The sequence below is a fragment of the Triturus cristatus genome, chromosome 8 (genome assembly GCF_964204655.1).
Source record: "Triturus cristatus chromosome 8, aTriCri1.1, whole genome shotgun sequence".
Lineage (NCBI taxonomy): Eukaryota > Metazoa > Chordata > Amphibia > Caudata > Salamandridae > Triturus > Triturus cristatus.
Window position 1 is genome coordinate 1455940254 of NC_140591.1, and position 25945 is coordinate 1455966198.

The 25945-nt window shown below is 40.6% G+C and overlaps 1 protein-coding gene across 1 annotated transcript in view; it reads right to left on the bottom strand.

Annotated features, from left to right (window-relative positions):
- MYO7A (myosin VIIA) overlaps positions 1-25945 on the bottom strand; it is a 739224-nt gene that overhangs the window by 122693 nt on the left and 590586 nt on the right. Inside the window, exons 34-37 of the mRNA XM_085623258.1 lie at positions 13150-13267; positions 12513-12639; positions 7022-7191; positions 3836-4026 (exon numbers count right to left, since the gene is read on the bottom strand). Coding sequence (XP_085479384.1) covers positions 3836-4026; positions 7022-7191; positions 12513-12639; positions 13150-13267 — 606 coding nt within the window. The remainder of the gene's footprint in view (positions 1-3835; positions 4027-7021; positions 7192-12512; positions 12640-13149; positions 13268-25945) is intronic.

Genomic DNA, 25945 nt, shown 5'->3' on the forward strand with positions numbered 1-25945 from the left:
AACATTCCATGCTAACTCTAGCAAGAACATGGTGAAGGGATGGATAAGGGTTATTTGATAGGCAACATTACTGATCGTCCTTCTTGTGATAAAGAAAGACGTTCCACAGGCACTTCTGAGCCATGAAGTCAGAGTAGGAACTGAAAAGTACCTCTCCATTCATGCTACCGCGTCCTCTAAGTGCACCACACCCATCTCCACTTGTGCCTTTTGCCTGTAGATGTTACCTACACAGAACGCATAGAGGGATTAAATTTGAGGCAATGCTTAGACATCCAGGGGCATATTTATGGGCATTTGGCGCAGGACAGTGTATCAAGTCACCTTGCTGTGTTACCCTGCGTCAAAGTGAAAGGGTGAAAATGCACTGAATGTATCCAATACTGTGCATTTCTGTCATTTCCCCCTGTGCTGGTGCCCTATCGGCAGCCTAGCACCAACGCAGGCACCCTTGCACATGGTGCAAGGGAGCCTGTGTTTTCGGCAGGATTGCGTTTGTGCAGGAAGGGGCATTTTCTTGCACAGAAACAAACCATAAAGGCGTTTCCCCCTTTCCGGCAGCACACATAGAAAGAGGATGAAACGAGGAGAAATAAAGATATATCTTCTCGGTATGCTTCACCTCTGGAGGCATAAGATTTTGGCGCATTCCCAGGTTTACAAGTCCTTGTAAATCTTGGGAAAGCGTCAAAATTCATGGGAGTTGTGTGGAATCCCCCCACTGCAACGCCCATGGAACGCTTCCCTTGCAGACAGTAAGGCAATGTAGCAATTTGTGCTGCCTTGCCTTACTTCATATCTATGAGGCCATTCAAAAGCCACGCAAAGTGGCTTTGCGTGGCCCCATAAATATGATTTGGTGGTTTGCCCCGCCGGAGCGTCACAAAGAGTGACACTATGGCAGCCTAAGGGGCTTGTAAACATGCCCCTACTACTTAAGATCATAGAGATAATCCTGTAGCCTGGAATCCTCAACATGAATATACATGGTTTTGCTGCCTACCTCCGCGATCTCATTATCACATGGCAATCTCCTGATAACATTCTCAGATATCAGTCCACTTAGGACATAACAGGATATGGGATACAGAAAGAGGACTGATAAGATACTTTGTTGCTGTACAACATTCTGGTCTTTGTAGTACACAATATGATAACTACTGAGTGTGAAATGCACCTACATGCTCAAACAGGTGCAAATAGGCTTTGCGAAGGTACATGCTGGAAAGCCTATGAGGGCTACTGAATTATTTTGGAGACTATCACCCCACTGCAAATTTTTGTTACTCTCAATCTTGCCCACTGACTAGAAATAGCACCTACCCCTTTAAATCAGGCCAGTGGGACTTAAAATGTCAAGGAGTCCTCATTAAGTTAAGATTGACATGTACCATACCTCCAATAAACATCAATGAAATTTTATATTTTTTGTCCTTCTCTCTGGATGGGGGGTCTCACTCATTGACTCTGTACTAAACAAGGAATATATATAAATGTGAAAATGAATGCCAACTGCAACTCAGGGCCTGAGGAAGGGGATACCTCAAATACTATAATAGATTAGTGGGAATACAACAAACCTGCAAGGTTTTTGCACAGGGATCTTTTGGTTCAAGAATATTGCGTTTGAAATATTTCAGAACATTTGAAACAACAAATGAAATTAGAATAATGTGTTCTGAATCTTGTGAGGAGGCTCATGAAGGAACGAATTATAGGTTTATGAGGCAGACTTCATGTTCTTGTTGATGGATGCCTATATAAAGGGGTTGTTATTGCCCCTACCCCTTCCTCGTCTGCCTTTTCTAGCACTCATACTCAAGGCGGCATCAAAGTACATCACATCACACAAATGCTGCAGTCAGCCAACATGCTGGAGGCACAAAATAACTGCTCACAAAGTGTTAACAATAAGGTTCAAAAGCATTCCAAAATATTGGGAGCCATTCAAGAGGCATACCCAGCTCTGCCAATGTCCCTGCTCCCTCTCTCCTTGCATCTTCACCTAAATCTCCCTCCAAGAATATTAACAAGATCTCCAAGTATATTAATCAGATCTCCAAGTATATTAATCAGATCTCCAAGTATATTAATCAGAGCTACAAGTATATTAACCAGATCTCCACAGGAAAAGTTGATACCAAAAATAAGTATGGACCTAACTGTACAGTGCCAAGATGTATTCAGAAGAAGAACTCAGTACATATTGCCGCTACGTGCCCAGAGTATATTATATAGCTGCACTCTAGATAAAGCTCCTATGAGTCCAACAGAATACGCAAATAGGCCACAGCCCTGGAAGTAGTTGATAAAAAATGGTGATTAATGGTTTTAGATCTGGTGCATGCTTGCAGAACTTGGTTCTGACATAAGCTGCAGCAAACGGTGGCTCCTCAGCAATGGCAGAGGAGCGTTGCCCCACTGCAAGCCATCAAATTTAAAATGATAATAAAATGCTTTTATTATTTTATTTTACTGTCTGGGCCGATGCCAGTCTAGGGCAGGCAGGGCCATGGCATGGAGGAGGAGTTGTGGGCACTTATAAGTGTGCATGTTGATTTGGCGGCCATCGTAGGGTGGCCAAACAGACATGCGCACTTAGGTGTCTCCAAGCCAGCTGTATTCTACAGCCGGGTGGAGAAATGGCACAGACTCCCTGTGCCTGAGCAAGCATCAAACCAGCCAACGCAAGCCAATCTCAGTGCTTCTATCATGCTTGGTATAGCATGAGAGCAGCGTCGGGATTATGTGGGGGAGTCTGTGAGCCTGGTCTGTGTGTTGCATGGCAGAGGGTCACCGAGGCGGCCGGCAGGCAGCAGAGTCAGAGAAGTCTTTTTAATTTTAATTAGTCACCCCTGCCTCTCCACTTTATATGGCTGCAGCTGCACTTTTACATGGGTCAATGTATATGCAATGTAGTCACACAGTTGTAATAAGTGTGGCTGAGTGTGGTAGGAAGGGGGTATAGTTTCAAAACCAGGGAAATTGCGATGTCAAAGATATTGTATTTCAATGGACAATGCTTTATGCTTTGCAAATGCCAATTACAAAATGACTCCGCTTGGTTTATTTACATTACCTACTTCCCTGCTGAGTGTAATAATTTCCTCTTTTTTAATATCAGTCCCTCTCCCCAATGCTTTGTAACTTGCATGTCTGTATGCTCTCAGAGATGATCTACTCTTCTGGGTTTACACAACCTTATGTGGATGATACCCAGTTTATTTTCCATATGGACAGTCAGTGCCTGGACTCTCTGTCGAATGTTTATAACTATTTACAAAGTACAGAAGCTGCCAGTAAGCTTCAGAAACTAAGCCATTGAATAATGTGCTAGCTTCCTGATACACATTTCTTTGTATTACATACACCCTTGGCTCCTCCTTCACTCATCCTTCTGTGATACATTTGAGATCATCATAAAGGCATTGCTTTGTGAACAAAGGAATACATTTCTGACTCAACTTTCTACAAAATGAATAGGTCACCTTTTCCGACACATTTATTAAATATTGGCCATCTTTAGTTTCGCTTTCCATGTATATCTAAGGTTTATAAATCTGTGCGTGCTTCAAATAATTTCATGTAGTATTATTTAACATTAATGATTGATTGCATTTGTTGTTTTACATAAGGGTGCCACAGTTTGTTCCCAGTAAGGAAGGACATCTTGATGAGCTCCGCATGCGATCTGTTCTTCTAAGCCTGGCCCTAGGTGCCATCTATAGCAGTGTTTTCAAGAATGCTAGGTTTTAATTGCACTGCCAAATTACTGTACCTGCTACACATTTAGATGTATGCAGTAACGGCAAATGTTACATTCCTATTTACTTACAACAACCTCCATCGCTGGCATAGTGACTGTAGGCAAGACATACACACACTCAGTTGGAAAATCTCCCTTCTGCTTAGTCCTTTCATTCATCCCGGTGGCCCAGCCAGAGGACATCACATCTTCTCCAGTATCGTGGTCTAGGATAATCAGGTCTCCTTTCAGGAAACTGAGAAACCCGGAGTCTTCTCCAACTGCAAGTATGCAAACAAGGATACCACATTTTATGGTCCTAACAGATACATATTATTCATTTCACTTGTAGCGTTACACTATAAAAAAATATCATTGTCAGCATATCTCCTCATCGGAGTTAATAATAGAAAATGTAAACTAAGCAGGACATATTTTATTAACAATATTTAAGACATAGTATTTATGTCAGACAGTATTGATGTACACAATAATATAAAACACAGAACCCTCATAACAAATTAATAAAACATTACATTGTGCTATAGTCAGTCTAGAGAATTGATTATTGTTATTATCTTTGTAGATTTTGACAACACAGATTTGTGGATGGATGGGTCCACTGAATCAACACAGCAAAAATTCAAAGACCAAAAAGACCAAAAGCAGCCTAGGCTTCTTGCCAATGAATGTGACTTCTGAGTTTTTAAGAGCCAAGAATACTGTTCCATTGAAAGGTGATTTGTCAAATGTGGCTAGAAAGAAAGGTGCAAGTTAATGGGAAACCATTTAAAGTTTGTGGTTCTGATTAACAAATATCGGTGTAACAATAAAAGTAATTTACTCCTGTGATACACCTGGCTTATTCATACATTTCTGGAGTAAGCCAGTACTCCTGGCTTATTGCGGGAATTGAGATGTATAACACAAGTAAGTCACAGCAAACTGTTTGAGAATCAAGTCCTATATGTTTTTGGAGAACATGACCTGGTGGAGAGCCATAAAAGTTACTGTGGGCAAATTTACAGTGAAACCGTTCTTGCGTAACACATGTAGGATGTAGTACTGAGGAAATCCTACAAGAGTGAACAGAAGAAAAATGAAAGTACTGAGTAATGTACAACTAGCTTGCACAACTTAGTTCCGATGTCTGAGTTTAGAGTGCAATATGATGAGTGTGTGACGGAGCAGTGAATTATTGCTGCGTTAAATTTTCATCCTTCGGGCGTAAGATATTTGACCTCTGAAGTAGCTACAAAATATTCACACATTTCCTGCTGTTGTATTTGCAATTTATGATTATAAAATTCCATGTGTCATGATATGGAATTTGAGATCAAAGTTGCTTTTTGTGCATTATAGTTTCATTATGAGAGCAAACATCAATTGAGCCCAAAAGAATCATTCCACAAAGATACATTTCCACATGGAATATGTGCAAAATATGCATGTAGCCTATTCCAAAAACCCTCTTGTGTGCTGATCTTATGACGCTCACCTCTAGATGTGCAGAAGTCATAATTTGGCCCAAAAAGTAGAGGCACACAGAACATGTTGTCACTCACTGACAGATTATCACTATTTCATAAAGGGTTGCATGTGTTTTGTTCACACATGGTTCCTACGGCCGTAAATTAGGCTTGCGTGGTGGAATCAGGTGCTACTGCTGGCTTGACCTTTCGCATCTCAGGCACTGTCATCCTATCCCTAGTCTTCATGGTCATGAAGTCTGCAGCAGGAACAGAAACTAAACAACCTTGTTTACTTTAAGGTCTTTTGCACTCCCTGTCCTTGCACAAGAGTCCAGAGCAAAAAGGAGACTGTTGAGGTGCTCAAGGAGGGCCAAAACTGTTTGTGACATGACTATGAACTTTAAATAATTCCATGCTTTGCTTAGAGTTATAATTCATGATTGGAAAACATGTTTCGTAGCTGCCATCTGGCCTCATGTCTCTATGACTACATTGATTCAGGCCTATTTTTGCAGTCACCAGTAGATGCCGGGGATATTGTATTAGATGTTCTAATTAAGCAATATTATCCATGGGAAGGACACTTCCAGGTAGTTATTTTATCTGGTTGAGTCTGAGGGCCCAAGGAAAAGCTAGATTCCTACCTGGGAGTGTCTGCCCCACTTTTGACAAGGCTCCATTGCTTTTGTCCTATTGAAAAGCATTTTAGTGATTGTCTGGATTTGATTGTCACAAAAAGGAGTATATCGTAAGTGTGATAACACATTTTAGTCACAATATGCATTATTTGCTGGACATGCCATGGTCATTTTAGGAACTGTGTTATGTTGTACGATAATATCATACTGTAAAAAATGGTCATTCAGTCCTGCAATTTGAACGACCCATCTGTGAGGGGAAACGGTTTTCTCATAAAAAATATGGTTAGTGCTCCGGCAGATAAAATGAGGATACATTTTCTACCAATTCAAAAATATCTTCCTTTACTTATGTAAGAAAAAAGTCTGACAAACTGAATAAAACATATACTTCCAACAACAAAGCTGTCTGTCAGTACTGCAGGTACATCAAGAGTACTAATGAACAACTAGAGTGCCAAGATTCTAAATATGTGACAAAGTGAGGCACTCCCGAACGCCATGTTGTTAGAATAGGAATTAATAACTTTAAGGGCTTTTCAGGGGTTAATGAAAACAGCTGTTTAACAAACTTTGCATAGACGTTTGATGTTTTAAACATTTATGGCTGTATATACATTTAAACATGAATCTCTAGGATAGATAATAACCAACTAGGGAACAGTCAAAATGCAGCATTTTGCTAGGGTTCCTCTATTCAATTTATAACTAAATGTGTAGGTCTACAAGCCCCTCATGTAAACTTCTCAGGTACTGGTTATGGTTCTCCTGGGAAGACGTAGGCTGGCTAGAAGCCAATACAAATGAAGCATTTTGATATTGTAGGTCTGTCTGATTTACTATTGGATGTGTAAGTACACCAGCATGTAAAGTTCTGTTTACCAAAACACTACGTCTGTTGAAGGGGATCTGGATGAATGGAGTGTTGTTAAAAAGAAAATGCTTAGCACCCATCTGTGCGCCATCCTGCTCCTGGTGACCACAGAGGTACATTTCTGTACCTCTGTGGTCACCAAGAGCAGATGTAAAAAAAACATGGCAGATTAATTACAATAAAGAGATGTTATGTGAATAACAGTCCTCTTTACACAAAGATAAAAAAGCGATTCCCTTTGAAACGAGAATTATTATTCTCTCCGATTAGGGTATGTCACTAATTTGCTCACCTGGATTTGGGTTGTCTTGCAGCGTGACAACATATTTGGACCGTTTCCTTAGTCCTTCCAGAAAGGTTACAACCAGATCACGAATGTCCTCTGCATTGTTGGAAGTGAAAGTATACTCATCTGCTTTAATGGTAGCCAAGGTGAAGCTCTGTCCTTGCAGTTTACCACCCCTGGATTTGAGGGGTATCAAGAAAAAGTACAGTGAGGGGAAGTCTGTAGACAATACTTACTCCAAACAATATATATCAACAAAATAAACTGTGGTCACAATTCAAAAGGCTTGTTCCGTGAGTAACAATCACATTACCTTACCTTACCCACCTAATCTCAAACACAAGAGCATAAAACAGGAAACAATATGATGGTGGATCCTACACTGTGAACACAGTTGTTCTTAATCAAGCATCTGTAGTGCAGTAGTTGGTATACATAAATAGCCTTAATAGTGAACCCTCCATGACATGTTTGCACTCATTTACGAATACTGTTCACAGTAGTGTAATACCTAACAGGTTGTTTCTGACTGTAATACACAACTCTTTCCCGTCTTTGCATTCAAATCTAATCTAAAACATAAATCAACCCTCTCCCCTCCCGTCTAACTCAGTTCTGCATGTCCATATTTCTTTTGTTTCTCAGAAACAAATCTTGTGTTTGTTTCAGAAAACAAAAAAATTAAGACTGCTCCACTTTGATATGCAACCCCGCTGCCATTAAACTTTCACAGATAGAGTGCAATCTATGTCTGCAGGAGCACTTTTGTGAATAATGGTTAGCTCAAGCAGGAGGGCACTCTATGGGCCCGATGTAGATGTCAGTGGAGGGGTTACTCCATCAGAAAGGTGACGGATATCCCGTTCGGCAAAATATAAATCTATAGGATATTATGGGATTTATATTTTGGCGGACGGAATATCCGTCACCGTTGTAACGGAGTAACCTGTCCGCCAAAATCTAAATGAGTCCCAAAGTATGGCTAGCCAACCCCTGCCGGGCTGCAGAGGTGCTGCCTTCGCTGCCCCAGCACTATGGACGAAGACTGTTGTAGTTGGAGGGCAGTGTCTTCACACAAGAGTGTGGGACCATTCAGGTAGGAGGTAAGTTATTTATTTCATGTTAGTCCCCTAGGTTACAGCTACAACCTGAGTGCGTTTGTTAGGGCTTCATCCTCCCTCCAACTGTAATCAACATGCAAGCTTCCCCTAGCACCCAGACATCAACATTCCATACATCGTCACATTCTCAAAGTATCTGCTCTCAACATTCTAAAGCATAGCCTCTCAACCCATGTATACACGGACGCATCACCTTATAACATACTCCTCTATCCTTACACATAGGACAAACATCAAACCAATGCAACAATGACCCATAAGAAGTAGGGTTCTTCAGCGTTGCTTATCTTACTTCAAACCTAAGACACACGCCCTCTGAGTTCTTCGTGGGGGCTTGCTCTCAGAACATGCCCTTGTACACCACATCCAAGTGCTAAGAATCATGGTTCTCCCTCGTGCAGCTTGAGCACATGCTGCACTATGGCACTACCAAAGGTGACGGTAGTTTAACTTGCAATGCCATGTATGTATTACCTAAAACAATACTTGCTAAAGATCACATTTATTGGATTTGAGGGTGGGCAGCCCCAGACTATACGTGTCTGGTACAAGGCCCCAGACTATACGTGTCTGGTACAAGGTCTCGCTCCAACTTTAGGCATGTCCCCTCTTGACTCAGGACTAGCTCCCAACTGACACCAGAATCCTGCTGCATCTCCACGAAGGTACTTTTTAACAATTTCCCCTCTAAATATTGTAGTAGGGGAGGTTTGAGTCTTCACCCAAGAGTCTGCAGCCTTCAGGTAGAACGTAGGTTCTTTATTCATACTAGGCTCTCAGATTACAGCAACAGCAGGTAGGTACTGTCAGGGCCCTATTCTCTCTCCAGCTTTAATCAACCCCATGCTTCATCAAGTATACAGACAACAACAATCCATGCATCCATTACACTGGGCCGCCTTAGTAGTGACATTCTAAGTTTGATATGAGTATTACAAAAGTAGAGGAGCATCCAAAGAAACATCTGTGACCCATTTCCATAATTCAAAATTGCTTCTGGAGTGCAAAAACAAGCACAAACACCCACTGCCCCCCTGGACAATTTCAGCTATTCATTCTTAGGTGTACTTGACAGATGTTTATTGTGCTCTCAGTGGGCTCTCACAATAGTAAACTTTATTATTCATAAAAAGCAGCAATGCAAATGTTGATGAGCTTTAAGGTGCACATGCAAATAATAATACAAAATTGTTCCATTAGTAATATTAATGCAAAAATATTCTGTATATACAAAGCGTTGCATATACAATAAATTATATGAACTTCGGTTCCTTGGTTACAGCAAACCAGTTAAAAAACTGATTATATAATATTCGAACAATTCCCAGATAAAGACAGTTCTGTAAGCATTAGGAGATAGGATTGCTTTTCTTTCTCTTGCAGATAGGTCTTCGATCAAGTGGTAAAAAGAAGTAGATGTCACATCGACTGTTTAGTATGTCGTTCCATAGCTTGGCTCTTGCAAAGGTGAGAGACTCGATGCTCATTTTTTCACATGTGTACCTTGCCGCTAGAGGAGAGACAGCTCATGGGTGGGTGGCGGATAATTAGGCCTGTCCAGTACTCGAGCGCACAAGTCCTAATACATTTCCACATCCGGCATGAATTACTGTAGTAGAATGTCTTAGGAATTTCGAGCCAGACCAGTTCTACGCAACTTTCTATGATAACCCGGCCCAAAAAAAAATTTAATGGACTGACTGTAGGTTGGCGACCAGTTTCCCAAGTCTATGCTATCTGTGCACTAGTGTCACTGGGATATGACTATACCTTGTGTCAGAAGCTTCATCTTTTTAAATTCCAGTGGGAAGTGGAATTATGAAATGGAGTAGAAATGGAAGTGAGCTGACTTTACTGCAGCTTTCATCAGTGGTATGAAGAAGACAATGCTGTCGAAAATCTCCCCTAGATTCCTTACAAACTAAAAAGTAGAAAGTGCAGAGTTTAAACAGCTGAGGCAGGTGAAAGTCAGTGCTGATAGGCTTGAGCAGTCAAGACAATCAGGCAAAACAAATTGTTCTTAATCCAGGGCTGGACCATCAAACAAATCTGAGCTGGGTACTAGGAGCAGAATCTGTGAATCATCAGCATACAGCTGACACCATAGACCACAGTCCACAATGAATTAGGCCTGGGAAAGTAGACATCTGTTGAATAGCAGGGGAAATTGGAAACCCCTGTTGGACACTGCAGTTTGCTAGTGGGGCAGTGAAGAAAAGGCACCCCAATGCTCCCAGCGGGTCCAGTCACAGAGAAGTGATCTAATAATTATCTAATCTACTGCAGTACAGTGCCCAAAATGCCTAGTACCTAGTTCAGATAGTCAAGGAGAACACTGTGTTCTATGGTGTTAAATGCTGCAGATAGGCCTAGAATAAGCAACACAGCAGTTCTCCAGTCATCTCTCAGTCCGAGGTCACCAAAGCTTTGGTGCCCATGGAAAGACATAAAGTAGACTAAAGATGTCATAACAGTAGGTTGCTAGATTTTTCCAGATAGCTCAGCAGCTCATCACTGACCTTTGCTTCTATGGTTTTAGCAATGAAAAGCAGGGTGGATATAGGTCTGAATTTCTGTGGAACAGATAGATCTAAAGGAACATTTGTTTTCTCCAGCAAAAACAAAATAATTACTTGCTGAATTGCTTGTGGCCCAGTATCCGTCTGTAAGGATGCCTTAGTTAGCACGCACAGGACCTCTGTCAGGGCAGAAGCATCTGGTAGGCATGGGATCCAAACATGATCCGGAACATCTCATTTGGCTACTCGCTTTTAGGGTGTCAGTACTTAACATTGTGAAGCTAGGGAATTGGCAGGTAGACTAGTGAGTGGTGTGGATGGAATGGTAGTAAATACAGAATCTTGAGATCATCTGGCATTGATGTCGCAGATATTTCTAATGAAAAGCCAATGAGTTACATAGATCTTGGAGAACGATTAATTGTATGAAAACCAATACGGAATATGGAATACTCTGCTCCAATTTGAGGGGTTGTCTCCAGGTCTCACAAAATGATAAGAGTTTTGCCACGCTGCTTCGTTCCAGTTATGTTTTTACCTGAAGTGGCTACTGCCATGCAGAGGAAAAATCCCCACTTCTTTGGTGAGCATCTTTAAGCTTGGCAGACAGGCTGCTATTAGCATTGAAGAGGCGCTGCCTTTGTCACAACAGTGGTATAGCAGCCGGGCTGACAAATTCTAAATCTCTGCCTTACAACCTGATTCAGAGTTTGATGGATGGATCCTCTATCACAAACATGACGAATATTCTGTGCTCCTTATTACAAGTACCAAAGGACATAATGCACTGGCAATAAGGAGGATGTGATGGAGTAACCCCTCCAACAAACTCTAAATCAGGCTCTTAGTCTTCTCCTCACATTGAATGATTTGCCTCCTCCCCCACTTTCACATCTACATTCAGATAATATTCATGCACCATGATCAGTAAGCTGTCGCTCATGTGCCCATCATATCCTCAATTAACATTCATAGAACACACATTTCATCTAGACGTTGGCCCAAACAATTGCCTTTTTCTCTGCTGGATCACCTAACTACCTAGTTGTCTGCCTAACATACATTTGGAGACTTTAGCCAGAACCCTCACAATTTTAAGACCCAGAATCTTTGGAAATTTCTAAACTAATGACCACAGAGCCAAATGGGCCAATAAAACACACTTAGGCTTTAACTAGATGTGTGCAAGCAACTACAGCTCATCCTCCTGTGGACCAATGCAGTGTGGCCCAAAGGCGTGCAAGGACTGCAGTGGGATTTAGCAGTAGACATCTCCACCAACCAAGAGTGGAACTCTAGTTTAATAAATTCATGCCCAAGCTCAGAAGCATTGTTTTATACCCAAAATTGCAAGTACCTAGAAATGGATCACCCAGAGCAAAAGAAGCAAATTATGAAAAAGCTGTAACAGCCATTCCACTCACAGGCGCTGTAATGCTTGCCCTTTAGGACAGACAAAATAGGATTTCTTCTGGTAAGGAGGCACTGCAATATCCTAACCTAGGCAGCGCGGGAGGCTGATCCCGTACTTTCTAACCATAAATAGTCAAATGTAGCACAGGGTTGCTTGTCTTCTAAAGGAGATTCACTTACTAACCGGAATCAAGTAATGAATGGAACGAAGAAGAGGGTCAAGGTGGTCATGAAACAAGCACATCACAAATCCTACAAATAGTGGGCACAAGCTAAACAAATGCAAAGATCATCATTGGTCAGAAAGAACACAACTTTCTTTTATGTGTAATAATCTCCTAGTGTTTTTCTTCATCGTCCATTCTTGCTCTTTGTTTGGTTTCACCTTCCGTAACTATATGCAACAATGCGCTCTCATGGAGTTTGCAAAGAAAGGACAACTACCTGCTACTGGAGACTGCAGTGATTTCAGGGAAAGACAGCTCAAGAAGAACTTGCTCCTGCTCATCAACAAAATAGACCCCTGTCCAGTTGACAGCAACAATGACCTCGTTTTTGGGCAGACTGGGTCCTGTAAGAGAGAACACAAACGTAGTTAGTAGGAATGAGCTATAGTCCCATAATGGTAACAAAGCATGTTTAAATCATCAGGAAATGTTTTCAAATGATGCAGGTTTGTTTGCCATTATATTCACAAAGTAGACAGTACACACAAGTAAAGCATACAATTGTAAAGTTCTGGACGGCCAACCTCTGCGAAGAACTAAACAGATTGTAATCTGCCCTACAGGTATTATTATACCAGGTCGGGTACATAAAACATTTTGTGCACCTAAATGCTTTGCAGGGTGTGGAAAGTTGAATTTGATTTCAGAAAAACCTATTAAGTGCAGACCTCGGATATTTGTTATATCCATATATGTGATTAACCCAGATTCCTGGGAGTCTATTGGGTAGCCCTGTAGTGTTTTTGAAAAAATTGTAACATAGACTGAAGTGATTTTAAAAGTGCTAAAAACATGACCTTTGTCAAATGTTTATCAAACATAACCCACAAATAAATATAAAGATATATATTTACCTGAAAACTTAAAGGCCTCATAAAACCTAGAAAATAGCAAAGGCCACTTAAAACGTGCAAAATCAACAACATCTTCTTTGACCTTCTGAGAGTCTGTTCTCTTCTGTGTATAAATGCCCTGTGGGTAAAAAACATAAATAAATTTGAAAGGGAAACATCCTGAAGCTGACAATTAAATGCTGCTTTGAACTTGTAGACTTCTCTTTTGTCTACGGCGAAAAAGCTGTGGAATCATGTTATATAGTGCATTGTACAGATTTTGAAAAACATCCACTACTATGTGTGTTACAATAGAAAGATGCAGCATGATCACCTATATTGGGTTGGCTAAATCTTACTTTGGAGACTCTGGATCTGGGACACCTGGATCCGAGTCCAGATTTTCCACTTGACAAAATTGTGTGGTCCTGAAACTATAAGTCTCTAAGTCCATTTCCCTCTATAGCAAGAAAATGTATAACTCTAGAGGGGTTTCCTTTTATGCAGCACACTGTACACGGATGTTTACTCATTCATTCACACTGACCTTTCATGGTGTTATACTCGACATTCAAGCACAGGCAGATGTGCACTGAGCTCATCTATTTGATAATATTACCAATCACCAAGAAAAAACATCACTACTAATCCACAACCACAAGTATTTTGCTACTGCTGTGTTTTTTTTCAGGTGGAAATACCTAAATACCTCTATATCGCCTCATACTTACCTCTACAGGCCAAACCAACAATACAAATGTTAGTTATGGATGTGATGGTAATGAAATCATCTAATGGATTTCTCAGTTAAAAAGTTTTACTTTTGTACTGTAGCATTCAGATACAGCTTATGTAACATGTGTAGGGTGTGTGGTTGGACGTGTGTTATGTTAAGTACTGAGCCTATGTGGGAAGTGTTTCCCAGTCATGTGTGTTAACTGCTGAGGTCAGATATCATGATATGGGACGCAGAGATTAGGAGAGTGGTGAATGAAAGGAGTGTAAAGGACAGATTTGTGAGTTACATTTCAAGATATGCTAGAAGCATTAGTTAAGGAATGTCACCTTTAGAACAAGTTCTTTTTTACCATACAGCACCTTTACCACACAATCTTTATCACACAGTTACGTATCACGCAGCCTATTTTATAATGTGGTGCTTTATCATGCATGTAAGTTATTATATTCTTTTTAAATGACATAGTACACACACACACAGGCACACACACATGCTTATGTCATAAAAAATAAGGTTTCAAGGGTTGATAAATAGATGCAGTGAAAGGATAGTCAGGGTTTATTATGTTTAAAGGATGATGGATAGGAGTAAAGTGTGGTAACGAGTTTTAGGTTTAAGGGATTGTTAAGAAGAAAGGATGCTAAAGGGATTTTAGGGTTAACGGGTACTAAGGGGGTTTTAGGTTTAAGGCAAGGGTAGAAGTACACGTAAGGGGTTTTTAGGTTTAAGGAGTGGGTAGGCTATAAGGGTCTAGTAATGAGTTTTTAGGTTTAAGGGATGGGTAGAGGTAAAGGGTAGAAGAGTTTAAAAAAAATATTTGTTTATAGATGTGTGTTTGTGTGTTTGTGTGTAAATATAGACTTTTATAATTCTTGCCTTCATTTCTCCCCTAGTACCTGCCATTACCCCTTTACACGCAACAAGAAGATAAAGGATCAGCAAATAAATTGCTCATGGTTCAACACAAGATGCATGAGCAAGAACAGATGTAATATATTTGATCTTCTCCGAGCACCGGAGCCAGACATTGTATTGGTCACAGAACCATGTCCCAGAAACAAGTCTGCACCCATCTACCACAAAGCCACTTCACCTGGATATAAGTTATCAGCATAACTTACGCTGGCAAAATGGAAGCAGACATGGAAGTCATTCAAAATAAATCAATAAAATAATCCCTGCACCAATTAATTCAACAGAACAGACTGGGAATCCCTGTTAGTTAGATGTCATCCCACCCCAGATCTTACCAGCTCCTTAACCTATAGTCTGCATTCCTGCAATTGAACATTAAAGAATATATTCCTGGGCACAGGAGCAGGTCCCTACTAAAACATCACAATTTATATTTCCTGGGATACCTCCGTATCTTGTTTAGAGAAAAAGGATCTACAAGAAATTTACATTACTTTCAGTCTAGAGGAGCTCAACTTCCAGCAATTGGTATCAGGCCACATGTATATGCTGCTGGCCATACTCTTGAAATCATATTCTCCCCTCTGGAAAAGGCATGTATAACTGATAAGCTCCTTATCAACTGGCATGACCACCACATCATCTCTTCTAAAATTTCCATGCCAGATCACAAGAACAACTAGATGCCAAAGGCAAGACTCAACATCATCACCACATATAGACAATGGAAGAGATGAGGCTTACCAGCACTTCACTGCCACCTAGCAAAAGCATCAATGAGTATCCATATGTTGTACCCATCTTTTACAAATGGATTTTCTCAGGACTGATCTACCTGATGGCACTAAAAACCTCCTCCTGGGCAGCCCCAAGAAAAAACACATGGAACAATTACACATTTAAACAAATGAAAACACATCTTAATGTTCTATGATACAAATTATGGAAATCATGGAATGGAAAATACAAGGTTTGACTGTGTGATACAACACAGTATACAAAACAGCCATGAGGACCACCAAAAGACACCACTAATCCACTTGCATCATGGAGGCAGATTGCTCATCAAAGAAACCCTAAAAGATCATTGCAGGATTCTGTAAACCTAAAGTGCCAGAAGATGCCTTCTGTGATGAAAAGTGCCACAAAATTTAGATCAAGAATAGGGAAACTGTACAATTACCGTAAGGACAAAACAGCCACACAACACCCATACCTAACAGAACCCATGGATGGATGGACATGAATTTGCCTTCTCTATCCCTCTCCAACATGCCCTCTGACCTCAGCAATGTAACTTGACAATCATGATTAACTTTTAGAACCTGGTGTTTGAAATATCTTTAAAGATATACTTTAAAAACGTGTGTAGAAGAAGTAACTAGGAACCTTCTAAACAAATCAATGGAGTTTAGACACTTCTCCTGGAACAAAAAACCCTATTCATCAAACCACTCAGCAAGAAGACAAACCTTAACATGTTTAACCCAGCAAACCGCTGGTTACGATCCACTGGTCCAGTTCTGGATAAACTACTTAAAGGGAAATTTTTACCACTCTCCAACTCTACTGAAACTAATACCCTGAAGTTGGATCAGCAACCTGGCTTTAAACCAGGTAGGGTCATCTACCCTGATATCTATTTGGGATGATCTAAAATTCATCGGGGACAAAAATGGGTTTGCTGCTCTACTGCCCATTGATCTACGACTACGAATCAGACCCTTTCATGCTTCCCTGCGGAGTCCCTCAGGGATCCTCCTTGAGTCCCACCCTTTTTAATATATACGTCTCCACCTTGGCACCAGTCATCAGATCTTTTGGCTTCAAGTTAACTTCTTACGCAGATGATACTCAGATAGTGGTATCTCTGCTACCAGGGGAAACTGACAGCACAGCTGATCGATTCAGAGGCTGTATGCGGGAAGTCAGTAACTGGATGGCTGATAACTGCCTCAAATTAAATTCTACAAAAACCGAAGTCTTGCTGTTCGGGTCCAGCGATAATTTCTGGTCCCCACGTTGGTGGCCCGAGGAAATGGGCACTCCTCCAGCTCCGGTCCCAAAGGTCAAAAACCTGGGTGTACTTATGGACAACTCTTTGTCCTTTAAGCCCCAAATTAATGCACTCTCCTCAGCAACTCACTTTGTCCTAAAAACCATTCGGAAAGTCTTGCCGTTTCTTGCAGATGAGCATAAGAAGACCGTGGTCACAGGGCTGGTGATGTCCCAGCTGGACTATTGTAACAGCCTTCTGCTGAACGCCCAACAGGGGCTCCTCAACAAACTCCAGATTCTGCAGAATGCTGCAGCCCGACTAATCACAGGCACACCTAAATTCGCCTCTGTATCTCGGGACCTGGCTAAGCTACACTGGCTACCAGTTCACAAGAGAATTATTTTTAAATCACTTTGCGTAACTTTCAAGGCCTTGCATGGCCTAGGCCCCCACTGTATTTCCCAACTCTTTCAGTGGCATAGACCAACAAGACTTCTGAGATCAGCTGAGCAGGGTCTGGTAGTCATCCCCAGAGTTAGGAAAGCCCGCTGGGGAGGCAGGAGCTTCTCTCTAGGGGCAGCAAAGGCATGGAATGCGTTACCACTAAACCTCAAACAACCACCGGACCTCTTGTCTTTTAGGGAAGCTTTAAAGACCTGGCTTTTCACACAGTAACCCCCTGCTTATACACACTCTCTCAACTAGCGCCAGGACTCCTCTGGGTAACAGTGCACTCTATAAATGTGAAAAATAAATAAATAAATCTATCAGCAGCATTATATACAGTCAACACAGGCTGAACAATATCAGAATATGGGCAAATGCACTATAATGGATTATTTCCTATTTCAAGGAAAAGCTTGGAATTTCTGCCTAATTGCATACCAGCTTCTCACACACTACACTGTGGGGTTCTCCAAGAATCCATTATCTCCCTTCTCTCATTCAATATCTACCTCTCTCATTAATCAGACCTCAGCCAATCCTTCAATCTCTCATTCTACAACTGTGTAGATGGCACTAAAATGACACTAACAGCATCCTAAAAATGAACAGCCCAGAAGACCTGCAGGAATCTGGACTGTGCCATAAACACCTAGATGCCCTTTGTACAACGGTGCAAAAATCAACCTACGAATATATGACCATAGGAAATACATACCCCTCCAACCACCTCAAGAGAGGTGTTGAATTTAGGAGTGATCGTGGATTAAAGCCTATCCCCGAACTCAGAGATCCCTTGAACATAGTCACGAGAAGCACCTTTCATAAACTGAAAACCTTGCACAGAATCTTCACATTGGTAAGGAGCAAAAGTGCAGACCATGCTCCCACTTCTCATATCAAAGCTCAGCTATGTGATTGGCATCTATCCTGGCTTCACGGATTCATTATATGCAAACTACAACAAAATCAGAATGCTGTAACACGACTACTCCTCTGCCTGCACTCTAGGGAGCACACGTCACCAATCCTACAAGGACTCCATTTGCTACAGGTAGCGAGAAGAGCAATTCTCAAAGCACTAGCATTGCACACAGAGCCATGCACGAAAAAGGATCCCTATACCTTCAAATAAAATATTAACTGTACAGACAAAAAAGATATCTTGTTCTATTATAGACCTTTGGATGCCTTAAAGAATCCATAGGAGGATCTTCTCTTTTGGTCCAAGCAAAAAACTTTTGGAACTCTCTAGAAGCTAAGAGGTGCTGCACCTAAGAACACTTAAAATTCATGAGAGTGGTGAAAAACGGTTCATTCCCAAGATAGCCACTTCCATCCCGAACAACCAACCCTCACTAAAAATGGGATGGTCACCCACCACCTCCTACCTCAATTTCTGCTCTGTTAAACACCGAGGGGTGTCATATCCACTTGTAACCAGGATAGGCTACAGGATAAACAACCATTCCGTTTTGGCACACCTAAATAGACCTAAAGTAACATGAACAGTGTTGTCATAAATGATGTCATTGTAGATGTCAATAAGAAACTAAAGAGCTTGTCCGTAGTTTAGAAAATAGAGGCGAATGACAACCAGACACCCCTGTCTTCTCCATTGTATTCATCCAGGTTTCTTCTTTTACAAGGGGACTTTTTAATGCAACCTGGCCATCACTCTGTTCCAGTTCTTATTGATTTTGGAGCATTGAATGAATGAACTTTTCAGTGCACCTCACTTCACCATACTGCAACTAACAAAAAAGAAGTACAAGTGGCTGTTGAATCCATTGATGGAATTCTAGTGGCCTCTGGCTTAGTTGTGGAAGAAACCAAACCATTACCTCTTAGGATAGCTGTGCACTATGAGGACATTGTTTTTGATTTCATATCTTCTCCTCTTTGTCCTATTATTTGGAGAATCAATCGGTGAGCATCGGTCGCTTAGCCAAACACAATAAAACACAATCCATACATCAACTGGTCAGCAAAGACATTGTTTATGGGATCTGAGTTTTGTATAGCTCATTGCACTGTTAGCCAAAGCTTTTCTGAACACCTAAGAAATACACTGGTTGACAATAATCGATTGTAATTCAGATCACAGAAATTTCTGATACCTACTGAGAATTTCTGGATGTATTTCAAGAATCTTCTACTAAAGAGTTGTCCCCTCATCAAACTTTTGATTGTGCCATCAACTACCAGATGCCATCATTCCCTATAGGCGAATCTGTCCCTTGTCACCTCCTAAAAGACAAGCTCTTAGGAATTACCTAGATGCTAATCTGGCTAATGGACTGGTTGCTTCTTTCAAGCCTCCTGTTGGGGCTTCTCTATTTTTTGCATCTTAAAAAGGAACCTCGGAACTTTGGCTCAATATTGATAACATGGGTCTGAACAAGATAAATATTAAGGGTCATTATCTTTTACTGCTTATTTACTGCTTATTTCAGACATTCTAGAAGTCCTTCAAGGAGTGAAGATTTTCACAAAACTTGACCTAAGAGCAGCTTACCATCTCATTTGCATTAAATCTGGAGATGAGTGGAAAACTGCCTTCTGGACTCCATTTGGGCATTTTAAATATTGAGTAATGTCTTTTGGCTTATGTAACGCCCCTACTATATTTCAACGATTCATGAATTCTATTTTCTCTAATCTGATCCTTCAGTCTATGAAGTCTACTTTGATATTTAATTTTTTTAAGGAACAGAGATTTTATGTTAAAAAGGTATTACAGTATTGTAGGGAGAGCAAGGTATTAGCCAAGCCCAAGAATTGTTTGTTAAAAAATGAGTTTGTCAATTATTTGGGCTATGTTCTTTCTTCTAAAGGATTTAAAATAGATTCATTTGCAGTTAAGAGATAATAATAGATTGATTTTTGTTCAAGGTAAACTTTTTATTCCAACTAAGCAATCTCAAAAATATGTTCTGTAATTATAACATGATGCCCTAATTTCAGGACTCCGAGGTCAAAGTGTAACTGAGGATCTGGTCAGGAGAAGGTTTTGGTGGCCTTCATTCCATCAATCGACAGTTAGCACGTTCCTGAATAGGAATATGTCATTCGTGATGCACTCGGTTTTAGAGATAACGTCTCTTTTTATAGATTCAGCTGATGACTCAAGGTAGTTTTGAACGTCGTCAAAGTTTATTAGACACTTTCTTTAGTGTAATTTCATGGAATTGTATTCATGGTATCATTAATCCAAATATCCATTCATCGTATCATTAATCCAAATGCCCAATGCATTTCGGGCTTGTTTAAGCCCTTCTTCAGGGGCGACGCTCTGAAAGGACAAGTGTAGGAATCAGTCTGAGAATGAGATCATTTTAAATAAAACGAAGCAGAATGTGCCCATCAAGCCTTGGGGTAAAAAAGGTAGTGTCATGTCTAAGGAAGCCCTGCTTCCGAATCTTATCGTAAAACAAAAATCGTGAAGAGATTGTGAGAAAGATAAGAACGTGTATTTCAAACTCACCACGGTGCTGATCACGTATAACGGAAAAAGAGACGTGTGTCTGGTGTATGTAGCGTGAGGGTTAAAGAAGAAAACGACTGTGCAGTTTCAAGCAATCACCAAGCAAAACAAATGTCTAGAACACAGGGTGTGTAGCATTCATGGCGGTGTTAATAAACTGTAGCTACGCGTGTATATCAGAGAAAAAAAAAAAAACAGTGTGATAATGAAATATAGCGTCAAGCTAGAAGAGGGATATGCAGTTTTAAACAATTATCGAGAAGTGCAAGGCAGACTTACGGATTGTGATGAACGTTGACGGACCTTCAAGGAGCCGGGAGAACCGTTACATTGTACTCCGGGCGGTGTAAACGATCGTAATCATGTGGTATGAGCCCACGTGATTAAGTAGGGTCACAAGTTAGACGCGAGTAGATATGAACTACGTAGAAAAAAGACTAGTAGTTCCCGAGTTTAGGGTGCTGAGATAAAGTGAGTAAAGTCGTGAATAGAACGTAGGTACGTCGTCAAGCTAGTTAATTAAGAGAAAGAAAATAAGAAAATTAAGTGTACACTGAATGGTGTGAGAGGTCATGATCATGTGGTATAATACCACGTAAAGTGAGTGGAATGACGGTATGATTGGAACTACATAAAAAAGACTAGTAGTTCCAAAGTGTAATAAGGTAAAATGTGACGTGGATGCGTGAGCATGCAGGTTAACACTGCCGTGGTGGAAAAGGAAGGTGATATCAGAGATTCAAATAGGAGTAGGGGATAAACTGACATAAAATAAAGTAAGATTACTGTAAGAGTAATGTCAACATCAGAAAGAGGTTTGCCATGGTTGCAATTCAACAACGAGGGATATTGCTAGCGAAAAGAACATATTATAAACAAATGTTACAGGGTAAATAATGCATTTAACATGAAAATTACAAAGGACCAGAGGTGCTGAGGAGTCCAAGTAGGGAGCATTGTATCTGTGTGTGAAAAAGGACCTGATTATAGGAAGCAGCCAAGGTCGTAACGTTCATTGAGACCTTTTGGATACGTAGAGTTGAGCTTGTGGATCCAAAATATTTCTCTTTGCAGTAGATGTTGACAATTGTCTCGTCCCCTGAGATGGGGGATTAGTTCAAGAACCAAAAAACGAAGTTGACAAATGTTGTGTTGGTACTGATGAAAATGGGTGGCGATAGGAGATTTAGCCTGTTGTGTCCGGATATTGCTTTTGTGTTCGTTGATTCTTATACGAATCTTTCTCTCCGTCTTGCCCACATACACCAGGCCACATGGACATTTCAACATGTAAATGAGATTCTGACTGTTGCATGTAGCTGTGACTCTTAGTTTGATTGAGTGTCCTTGTAGCGGATGTTGAATGGTGGTACCCTTGATAATAGAATTGCAATTGCCACAGTTTAAACAAGGGAAAGTGCCTTTGAAATTGCTTGTGATCGATTCATCCACTTTGGATATTATTTGTTTCAGATTGCGTGATCTTTGGTAAGCGAACCTGGATGGTACTTCAAAGATGTTGTTAAAGTCTACTTCCGTGCTTAGCATTGGCCAATATCTGAGAATAGTTTTTTTTATGTTGAAACTTTGTGTTGAATATTTGGATACAAATGTCATTCTCTCGTCTGATGTTTTAGTAGATTTAGGTAACAGTAACATTTGTCGGGTAGATTTCTCTGATTTGAGAATGGCGTTATCCAGAACTTTTGTGGGATACTTTCGTTGTTCAAATTTAGAGATGCAGGTACGTTTACTTGATTCAAAGAGATCATTGGTGGTTGAGATTCTTTTTAATCTCAAGAGTTGAGAGTAGGGTAGGTGTTGCTTGAGTGATGGTTGGTGGAAACTGTGATAATGAAGAAGATTACTTCGATCAGTGGGTTTGGTGTATACCTGAGTGGTGAGATATCCTTGATTGATAGTGATGTGTGTATCAAGAAATGGTATTGATTCTTTGTTGATGCAGTGGGTAAATTGAATGCGTTGATCTACTGTATTGAGAGATTCAATTAGGGATTCAAGTTGGTTAAGAGACCCATTCCATAATATGAAAATGTCATCAATGTACCTTTTGTAAAGAATAAGGTGTCTGATCCAATCCTGTTTAGATAGAATGTTGTCCAATTCAAAGCGATGCATATAGAGGTTCGCGTAGGTCGGGGCGGCACAATTACCCATGGAAGTACCCGAGCATTGAATGTAAAAAGATCCTGCCCATTCAAAGTAGCTGTGATAAAGGGTGAAGTGCATGAGTTCCATGATGAATACTTTCAGATTCTCTGGTTTGTCTGTGGTCATTAAGAATGATTCAATAGCCTCAATGCCTCTGTCATGTGGTATGGAAGTGTAAAGTGATTTTACGTCAATGATGCATAAGATGGTATCCATGGTTGTCATATCACGAACAGACTCTAGGATGTTAAGAAAGTGGGCAGTGTCCTTGATATAGGTAGTCATTGATTGAACCGAAGCTTGGAGGTGTTTATCGAGGTATTTCCCAACAGGTTCGTGCAATGAATTAACGGTAGACACTATGGGTCTAAACGATGGTTTTGTTGCGTTTTTGTGCATTTTGGGGAGCATGTAAATGTAGGGTGTAGATGGATGAGTTTTGATCAGATATTTTTTGTCTTCCTCATTAATGGCTCCCTGTTCCAAGGCTGTGTTTACAATGACTTTCAATACATCAAGAAATTCGTTGGTGGGATCCATTGGTATTGCCATGTACGTCTGTGGGTCTTTAACATGTTCATTGACATTTTCCATGTAAAAAGCTGTGTCCATGATTACTAATGCCCCTCCTTTATCGGCTTGACGTATGGTGATTTCTTGTTTGTTGGCTAGTTGTTTTAAAGCATGTTCTTCTTTTTGGGTTATGTTCTTATGAGTCTTTGTGTTATGGTAACCAATCTTCTTTAGATCTTTTTCGACAATGGTCTCAAAGGCATCCAGTACTTTGTGACTCATGGGTGCTGTGAAGGTACTCTTGTTACGAAGTCCCATTAGGGTGTTATTCCGTGGCGTGTCTTGGATGTTTAGGATGTTGCGAAAGTAGTGCTTAAGTCTGAGCGAACGCATGAATTTGAAAAGACTGATTTCAGTCTCCAGTTGATTCGAATGGTAAGTGGGAACGAAGGAAGTTCCTTTTTGGAGTGTCAGAATTTGAAGTCGTGTGAGATGGAAAGAAGATATGTTGATTACGAGGTTTTCTGACTGCGTGTGCTCTACTTTTTTTTTTTTCTCTGATATACACGCGTAGCTACAGTTTATTAACACCGCCATGAATGCTACACACCCTGTGTTCTAGACATTTGTTTTGCTTGGTGTTTGTTTGAAACTGCACAATCGTTTTCTTCTTTAACCCTCACGCTACATACACCAGACACACGTCTCTTTTTCCGTTATACGTGATCAGCACCGTGGTGAGTTTGAAATACACGTTCTTATCTTTCTCACAATCTCTTCACGATTTTTGTTTTACGATAAGATTTGGAAGCAGGGCTTCCTTAGACATGACACTACCTTTTTTACCCCAAGGCTTGATGGGCACATTCTGCTTCGTTTTATTTAAAATGATCTCATTCTCAGACTGATTCCTACACTTGTCCTTTCAGAGCGTCGCCCCTGAAGAAGGGCTTAAACAAGCCCGAAATGCATTGGGCATTTGGATTAATGATACGATGAATGGATATTTGGATTAATGATACCATGAATACAATTCCATGAAATTACACTAAAGAAAGTGTCTAATAAACTTTGACGACGTTCAAAACTACCTTGAGTCATCAGCTGAATCTATAAAAAGAGACGTTATCTCTAAAACCGAGTGCATCACGAATGACATATTCCTATTCAGGAACGTGCTAACTGTCGATAATTTGAAATCCCTACTCAGGGGGACTTATTCGTTTGCACCCACTACCTTGCTTAAATTGTCAACTGGAATACACGGAGTGTGCAGATTCTGTTTTAGACTTCATTCCATCAAGACATCATAAGAGCCATCAAAACCTGTGCAGTTTCCAAGCAAAGCAAATCTGAATCAAAAGAAACCTGGATTACTCTGGCCTCCTGCGATACCTACTGAACCGTAGGAAATTATTTCAACTGATTTCATTGTAGATATACCTTTGTCTGACAATGCACCATGATCGTGGTCTCTATAGAGTCATTCACTAAAATGGGTCATTTTTCCGCTCTTCCTAAACTGTCAACCGCTTCAGAAATGGCTAAATAATTTTATACTGACATATTTCGACTCCATAGACTGCCTCAGAAGATCATTTCTGATTGTGGTCCTCAATATGTTTCTAAGTTTTAGAAATTCTTGCACCATAAATTAGCCATTCAAAGGGCCTTGACCTCTGGGTTTCATCCTCTGGTTAATGGCCAAACTGAAAGACTGAATAAAACTCTTGAAGAGTTTCTTAAATGTTATGTATCTCTGCTACTCAAGACAACTGTAAATCCCTCCTACCTGCAGCCATATTTTCATATAACAATACAATCCACTCTTCCACAGGGTAGTCTCCTTTTTTCACATTGACAGGATTTCACCCTTGCACCTTTTCTGAACCCCTTGTTACTTTACAAATTTCTAAAGACAAACAAAGGTCCCAGGTTAACAAACATTGACGAACCGGTCAAGCTTATAATGTGGGCAAAAAGCTCTGGCTGTCATCAATCAATTTATCACGTTCTATCTGATGGTCTAAGTTCTCTCCTTGACATTACAGGCCTTTTGAAATTTCTAAAACTACAAACCCAGTTACTGTACGTTTCAAACTTCCTCCTTCATGCAGGATTCACCCATCTTTTCATGTATCACATCTTAAACATTAGCTTTGCAGAATGGGTTCTCATGTTAAGAAAATATCTGATCCTATTCTAGTTGATGGACGGCCTGAATACGAAGTTCAAAAAATCTGTGACTCACGATATTTTAGATATAAACTTCAGTATCGTATTGATTGGAAGGGTTAACCCTTGTGACCACTCTCGGAAAACAGATGACCAGGCCCATGATCCCCATTTGATTAAACAATTCTATTCCAAAAAATCCTCTTAAACCAGGTGTTCTTAAAGGAAGGCAGAGTGTAAGGTATTCTCCCTACTCTACCCCACCGTGGGTTCTCGTGCACCCGTGCAGAGTTTGCATCCAGATGCAATTCCTCTTGTTGCGGTGCGGAGTATCCCAGCAGGGATCCCTCTCTCTGCGCACTGGACTGAGAAC